The following is an 8,212-nucleotide window of genomic DNA, read 5'->3' as shown; positions in this document are numbered from 1 at the left end:
CCACTATATGCATTACTCTTTTTTTTTGTACCAATTCTGATAATGTTGGTCGCTCAAACGCATATTTCTGATAAAGTTAATGAACACTACAAATACATTCTTAAACATACAAAATGTATTCACATGGCAAGTCAACGGTTTAGAAGGAACCTTGACATGTTTTGTTTTCGTTATGCAAAAGCCTGGTACACACTACAATTGAAAGCAAAATTAAGTAAACTTATTTCTTATAAAGGGTAAGTATTTTGCTAAAATTGAATTTAAAATTCATCGCCTTTTGATCTCATATTTTTAAAGAACGTTAGCAAAAGAGAGGAGAATCAACCATTCGTCCTCATTCGCCAACAACTTTTCATTCCCTACACGACCAAATCCTCAACGTTTGCGTACAACTGCTCGTCGTAACTTTTCATATTTATCAACTTCTGTGGACGAAGGAAAAGTATAGGAACATTACTCTAACGTCCATAAAAAAATTCTTTATTTATGACCTTATCTCAAATGTTCAAACGTTAGGTATATATCGAAGGTAAAAAAGTGTTCAGTTGTACTTAGTTGGCTGATTAGACAACTCGATAAAGAGTTGAGGCACAAAGTTGCCGAGTTTATCGAGGTTGTACCACTTCGATGTCCTCAAAAATTTTTTATATAAATAACTCGACATATTTTTTGATAACTCCTCATAATATCACTGACTGTAAGAGGTTTACCTTGTGTAATGTTTCCATAGCTTTAAGCTGGTTTCTTAGATCAAAGAACGTTGGTCTTGCATCCGGGTCATCTTGCCAGCATCTCAACATTATGTCATACCTACGTTTCATGTAACACAGGTTGGTATTTGGTATACGTTCATGTATAGTGTATCACATCAAATTGAAACGAAACACGTGTATTGTTTTCATCGCTGTTTCATTGTTGTTTCTCGAAAGTCGTAAAAATGTGATCGCAGAACTACCTTTATTATGATCGCTGCGGCCCCTTGCAAAGACCAACAAAGATCACAGATAAAACAGCCACTTGTTTATTCACAGAGTCATTACGTTCATAGATTTCCATCCAAATGTATACAGAATCACATTAATTGATCGAGGCGAGATGGGCTAAGATGAGTTGAGGCAACGAAAACTAAGAAAACAGAAAGGCATTAACCTAGAATTACAACAAGCTGAAAGCCTTAACTATCAGAGCAGAATTACAGGAAACAAATAATTATGAAATAAACAGAAAACTCACATCTGTGTCCTTTCAACGCTGGGAAACACCTTATAGTCCTTTTATCCGTAACAATGACCGTTAAGCCGTAAAACCGTAACACCGTGAATTTACTGAAAGAATCGAGCAAGCGTGGTCATCTGGTACCCAGTACTCGGCCCAGATCACCATAACGTCACGCAAAGAAACTTAAGTCACACACAATTCTGTGATAACAGCAAATAAGCTAATATTTGCGAAATCTTAACCAATGAACATCTCCATAAAGTAAGGAACGAAATTAATCACTTAAGCAGAAAAACATGCGGTAGATTGAGGCCTTCTAATTACTTGCTAAGTATATCTTAAAAGTCGTAGAATCGGGGTGAAACTTTAGCGCTTACAATTTATCATCCACATGTCGTGGCTTAGGCATTCTGTAGCCCTGCTGAAGTAAGTTTGCAATTTTCTTGCCATCCATCCGTGGATAAGGTGAACCACCTGATATAAAGAAACGGTTGGAAACTATTGCATCACGTGCACAAGTCTATAGCTATGGTTAGATTTTTATCACAACAATGAAATGATCAAAATTGAAATATGACATGGCACGAGTTCTCTCAGTCAGAGAGGAAACCATTTAAATTTAATCATTTTCGGGAATTTATTTCGGCGAAACCAATGCAATCCAGTGGTGAATCGTACAAAAGAATGTTTTGGTGCCTTATTTAAATTTCCCCTAATTTCGTGGCATTGCATGACAAAAAAAAAAAAAACAAATGTGAAGATTCGAAGATCCACTACGAGATTAAATATCAAACTTTTACTGATCGGGAAGATGACTCTGTGAAACGTCTCTTACCTCGTACGTGATATGGAATATCTCCTTCAAAGGCTAGCCGTAGCCACTCTCTAATGTTACATGACGGTATTAAACATAAACCCCTGAGTTAAAAAATAACTGTAGACATCAGACCATCTCTTTTACTGAGCTAATGTAATTCGTTGAAAACTAATCAATAAGCCTTATAATTAGTAGTGGTAGTATAATTAGTATGATATTATGGGTGACAAATTACTCCTTCATTTTGGTGCGAAATTTCAGCGTTAATTCTTAATTTCACGTGTGAAATTACAAAATTGCCGTGGTAACATCTCTTGTATCTCGATCAGAGCCAAGATGGCGTCGAGCTTTAAGACAGTGACCCTTGAAGAAGTTGCGAAATTGAAAGAAGCGGCCGAAAATTTAAATACGTACGATTAACTGGGAGCGAGTTTTTGAGAAGTGGTGTGACGAAAATAGCCTTGAGTAAAACCTGAGAGATGATTCTTCCCTAGCAGTTGGATGAAGTACTCGAGCGATTTTACGCCTCCTTGTGTAAACAAGAACGTAATTTGTCACCCACGATATTAAAAGGTAATCAAATGGTTTTCTCGTTAAATTAGGAAATAATTTCACTTGCGTTTTGTCAAAATTCTGATAACTTCCCTCGCCTAAAGGCTCAGGAAATTATCAGAATTTTGACAAAACGCGCGTGAAATTATTTCCTAATCTCACTCGTCGCCATTTGATTACACATACTTATCAGTATTACCTATAGTAAAAATCTCATAAAGGACAACTCCATAGCTCCATCTACGAGGCAAGAAAACAATGCAGAAATTTCAATAATTTTCAGGAATTTTAAAGATATATGACATTCCTGTCCCTTATAGCAGTATAACGTTCAGCAATATCAATTAATTGATCATATTAGGGACCTATGGAATATAGTCAAAATACATTTCTCGAGATATTCTAAAAAAAATTTTGCCCCGAGGGCATGTTCATGGTTAAATGGAAAAGAAAACGAAACAAAATTCATTTCACATGACTTACACATCACTTTTGGTTGTATATTTTCCATATAACAGCGCCTCATAAGCAGTCCACTTTACTGGAAGACGACCCTTAAAATTTTGATTGGAAAAAGAATCTAAGCAAAGGGTAACTTCATAATTCCCAAATGCTCAACATTGACCAAATTATTTCTAATCCAAAACTTCTGTCTCAAAGTTAGCTGGGACCACAATCTTATATACCCAGTGTTTGGAAACTCAGCTGCTTAAATAAATTCCGCAAAACAGAATCAAGATGAGATAATTTTCATTACAGTTCCATGACTTGAAATATCGAATTCTCAGAGTTGCCTTTAAATGGTACTGACGTTTGCACCGAGATCCAAGCTGATCTTTGCTTACTTACAACCTGGAACATCTATTTGATCACTTTGAACATACAGCAAACGGTACAGTCCGCTAATTTCGCTCTCGTCTCCCGAAATTGACATAATTTAACCACGTGAGTACTGAAGGTCATCGATTACATACTATGTATACGTACTTATGAAGTGAGAGGGAGAGGCGGATGGGAAAATCTTTGGCTCGAGGTCATGACGTACGGACCGAGCGCAGCGAGATCCGTACACACAACCGAGAGTCAATCATTTTACCGTGTGGCCCGATCAAACTCTGGCAATAAGCATTTTATCACATGACCACTAAATGTGGAAAATTTCAACCTAAATAAGTTACAATCGACGGGCATACACAGCGACACGATGCCAAAAAAAAATTGCAACTAAAATTTTCCTTTATTTTTCAAGTCAGAAAAAGAAACTTCCGTTCCTTGGAAAAAAGCGACCATTTTTTTTTTCATTTCTGTTTTCCTTCGCGTTTTTGCAACAGAACAACGTGAAGGCAGCACGGCCGGACAGATTTTTCCGGACCGGTTCACGTCGACCCTTTCGGCCCTCCACACGTCAGCTTTCATTATGGTTTCCTATGGGATTGTGAGCGCGGGGCCGGACGGGCCATATGATAATGAGGCATACCGGCTAACCTTAATAAATGACAGGCACTTTTAGCAGTCTTGACAACGCGTAATCGGCCACATTATAACTTAGATCTTGACCTAGTTTTCTAGAAAGTTTGATGAGGTGGCTAATGTTGTCGGACAGCTAAGCAAGTTTTGGAATGATGCAACTCATCTCTCACTCCCAATGTTATATGACCAGCGTACAATATGCAAAGCGGGCCTCCTTAAATGGATGCAGTAGCTTTAGCGCTTAGATGGCCATGGATTTTTTGAAGAAATTTGATTGGTGAAGAATTCCAGAAAAAATGAGGTTTTTTCTTCGCAGGAAATGTGATCGGTCAATCGATTCACAAAAAATTTCACAACATGGAAAGCAAGACGTAGGGAAATCAGTAAAGAATCGCATAAACAGCTTTATCAAGAAAGTTTACGAGTCAGATGATGTTGGATCTTTAGCTGGATAAGCAGTCGTGCTTGCAACAAATGCGCAACAACAATTGATTTTTAACAGAGGATAAGTCTTAAATAAGAATGCATCAACAGCTACAGTTAGAAAGTGATTGCAAAAGAAAACACTGTTTTTAAAAATATTGTAAATAAAAATATGATTAGGTTTCGAGATAAAAACAAATAAAGTTTTCACGGTAATTTTGACCCTGATAACTCGTGATGCATCACAGGTATCGTGATTCACTAGAAAAAGTTTTTAGAAAGTGTCTCAAATAACTCAAGACGTCAAATTTTTATAAACAAACGAATACATGTCGACGAAACATAGCCTATTTCTCTAATTTCTTATTACCTTTGTCTTTCTTTCATAGATATTTTCCTCTTGCACATTTCTAGCCATTCCAAAATCTGTAACTTTACATGTTTTATCCTCCCCGACCAACACGTTACGAGCTGCGAGGTCTCGGTGGAGGATCTAACGACAAGGAGAATAAATAGACAGTCTGAGATTGTGTGTGACTCCGGATAAAGGACGGTCTTCATAGCATTGAACAGCAACAGAGGTTGTATAATACCGCTAGAAGGTAGTGTTGCAAAGGACTTGTGTTCTCGTGCACAACAGAAAACCTGCCGAATCCCACATATTTATGAGTACCCTGTTCTTCTAGAGGAAGATGACACAATAATATAGTGATTAATTGACATTCATTAAATGGTGACAGTTAACAAATAAGGAAGCCTTGACTGCGTTCTGTGCTTTAGTAAAGCACGCACGAAGCGGCTAGAGCAAAAAAGAAATGAAGGGGAAAACGCGAGATGCGTTCGAGTGATTTTCTCTTCTTCTTGAGTGCTTTAGCCGCTCCCAAGAGCTTTACAACAGAACAGAGCAAAACCAATGCTTCGTTAGTTGTTCTATGATAAATAATCCATCAAATTGGCCACGCATTACCTAATACTTTAAAAACAAATCTTTATCTTTTGATGTGATAGGAAGTTCCGTCAGTTCTTAACACTCGTCAAAAACACTCTACAATAAGCCAATCAGAATCCTTGTTGGAATGGCTCCAATAATCTAATTAGTTGAATAGGACTGAGGCTTTCAAAAACGCCAAACTATCAAAAATCACAATCTTTAGTAGTTCACAAACTAAAATAGTTTGGAAGGTCGTATTAATACAGAATCTGAAGGTGAAACGTCCAGAAAGATGCGGCCGAATTGTGACCTATAAAGCTGCGAAAGTTTTCTACTTGACAATCCGAAAAGAAACTACTTAAGGTGTGTGTTTTATAAATGAACGACAGCCGAGATGAGAGCGCCGTAAAACTAGACAGTTTTGACTGATGTGGCATTCCACTCAACGGATCGGAATGGATATCAGATCAAGCTAAGCTCTTAGGTGTTCACTCGAAGGACGGAAAATGTAATTTCTGAGGCTTGCTTAATTGCGATAACCAGAGATCAGGAGTCGCTCTGACACCATCATGATTAATTTGAACAATTATACCGATTTGGTTATATATTAATCATTCTTTTTGTTCTGTTCTGTTTTTGAACAGGCACCTATAGATGCCATACGATGGTAAGCTGTAAAGTTTTGTTAACTCGCGGAGTCCATTCTGTTTTTCCTTTGAGGATTTTCGACTCTGCTCGCGTTATAATGAATTACGCGCTAGGTATGTTTGCAAATATCTGTTAAATCACGATAAATCATAACAAAATCACGATAGTAAAAATAATGATAATGATAACAACATTAATAATGATTTAAGGGTAATAGCTGGGTGAAGCTGGACATTCTATAGTTACTTGCCATCATTCGTTCGCTTGAACTCATTTCTAGCAAGTGTGTGGCTTCACCTCTCATATGAGGAGGCAGTGGCCACAAAAAATCAGTGAATTCCGAAATTCCTACAGTAACAAGCATACAAAAGAACCAAGGCTGATAGTTTCGAAAGAAACTGTTTGGGGCTGCGTCGGTGGGAGTAACGAAATAATTTGGATATATCAACAAAGTTGAAATGGTAAATTGGCCACCGTAATGATTACAAAAGCTGACGTTTCGAGCGTTAGCCCTTCGTCGAAGCGAATAGAGGAATTGTGGGTTGTGTGTGCTTTTAAAGGCAGAAAATGGAGCTACGTTATTGGTGGGTGCACGGCAACGAGAAAAACATGAATAAATTAGTTTTTCTCGTTGCCATGCACCCACCAATAACGTAGCTCCATTTTCTGCCTTTAAAAGCACACATAACCCACAATTCCTCTATTCGCTCCGACGAAGGGCTAACGCTCGAAACGTCAGCTTTTGTAATCATTACGGTGGCCAATTTACCATTTCAACTTTGTTGATATATCCAAAATACAAAAGAACCAGTTCTGATCATTTGCCCCCGCTTAGAAAAATAATAATACTTTTAATTGCCCCCTCAAGTGATAAAAGGATCCAGAGGCATCTCTCTAAAGAGTGGACAATCAACTACTCGTCAGGTAAGAAATTCTTTATTTACATATTTATGTAAATGTTTAAAGAAGCAAAATTATTGTCTGATTTCATGTAACAAAAAGTTCCGAAAATTGTTAAACTTACAGATTTCGACGACAAGTAACTCATTCCATCAGCGATTTGCCAAGCGAACTTCATCAGCTGCTGTGGCCTCAAGTTTGTTTGTGGTTTTATATCCGGGTCTTTGTAGTAAGTGTCATTCAATCCACGGCTCTTTCTCAAGAAACCCAGCAGGTCCCCAAAAGGAACATATTCTATCAACACCAGCAGTGGCTCTGTGAAAATTCGTCAGAATGATAAAAGTTCTAATTACAGCAAAAAGGCATTTCTTAGCTTAGCTATTGTGCCTAGCTAAGAAGCTATTTTATTTCCAGTAGCCCGCTCTAAACAAAAATATTTTGCGGTCTCCGTTCCTCGATCAAGTGAAAATATACTGAACGAAGAGGGAAGTATCATATCTCAAAGGCTTATTTCTTTTGGGCATAACGCTTTTTTTTTGTTTTTGTTTGCCTGATACCTATCTGGACTTTGCCCCATGCGTGCGGAATACGTGATCAAATGCAAGTTGTTCAAGTTGTTTACAAGGAATTGACACGTGATGAGAGATATATACTCTAATGCGGTGGTCTAATCGGTGCGAGACACAAGCTAATGTGGCGATCTGATTGGTACAACATTCGTACCCTAATGCAGCGATTTCATTGGTGCGTGCAACACCGATCTGCTAACATAGAATTATTTTACATTTATAAAATAATAACTAAGAAGTCGCTACGATTAAATTACATTAATGTCTTCTAGAGCTTAGTTACTTCAATCAAACGTTATGCAAAGAATGACTATTTAAGTGCGCCTGCGCTGTTTTGGATAAAATTCACCACGAATGGTAGTACAAGTAAGTCCACCGTCAATTTTGCCGGAAAATCAATTTTGATGTGTTACAATTCAAAAACTGACCATAAAGTAATAACTCTCCACCAAAAACCTCCTGAACTCCGTTGACTGTAATTTCAAAAGTTGTACGTCGAACACGAATAATGAATGAATCGTGCATGGAGCAACTTACCAGATTCTGTAACACATCCCAGAAGTTTGATGACGTGGGCATGTGGTTTTAGCTGCTTCATTGTTCCAAGTTCCGTCATCAGATCTTTCTTGTCCGATTCTGTAGCGTTAACTAAAAACAAAACCAGAAAAGATGAAAGGATTTATT

The 8,212-nt window shown here is 37.7% G+C and overlaps 1 protein-coding gene across 4 annotated transcripts in view; it reads right to left on the bottom strand.

The window, feature by feature from the left end:
- LOC111332573 (myoblast growth factor receptor egl-15) overlaps positions 1–8,212 on the bottom strand; it is a 47,171-nt gene that overhangs the window by 546 nt on the left and 38,413 nt on the right. The window contains exons 13-21 of one of the 4 annotated variants that reach the window (XR_015989576.1): positions 8,066–8,176; positions 7,084–7,274; positions 4,851–4,973; positions 3,071–3,141; positions 2,787–2,827; positions 1,596–1,692; positions 1,234–1,325; positions 711–810; positions 381–425 (exon numbers count right to left, since the gene is read on the bottom strand). Coding sequence is in view for 2 of the 4 variants with exons in the window: in XM_022937932.2 (XP_022793667.2) it covers positions 360–425; positions 711–810; positions 1,596–1,692; positions 2,787–2,827; positions 3,071–3,141; positions 4,851–4,973; positions 7,084–7,274; positions 8,066–8,176 (800 nt within the window). In the remaining 2 variants the exon portion in view is untranslated. Of the gene's footprint in view, positions 426–710; positions 811–1,233; positions 1,693–2,786; positions 2,828–3,070; positions 3,142–4,850; positions 4,974–7,083; positions 7,275–8,065; positions 8,177–8,212 lie in introns of those variants that run through there. The other 3 variants (XM_022937932.2, XR_015989577.1, XM_022937934.2) reach the window with 3 other exon arrangements.

This window comes from Stylophora pistillata, chromosome 7 (assembly GCF_964205215.1).
Source record: "Stylophora pistillata chromosome 7, jaStyPist1.2, whole genome shotgun sequence".
Classification (NCBI taxonomy): Eukaryota; Metazoa; Cnidaria; class Anthozoa; order Scleractinia; family Pocilloporidae; genus Stylophora; species Stylophora pistillata.
The sequence above is the reverse complement of the archived record's forward strand: the minus strand, read 5'-3'. Positions and strand labels throughout refer to the sequence as shown.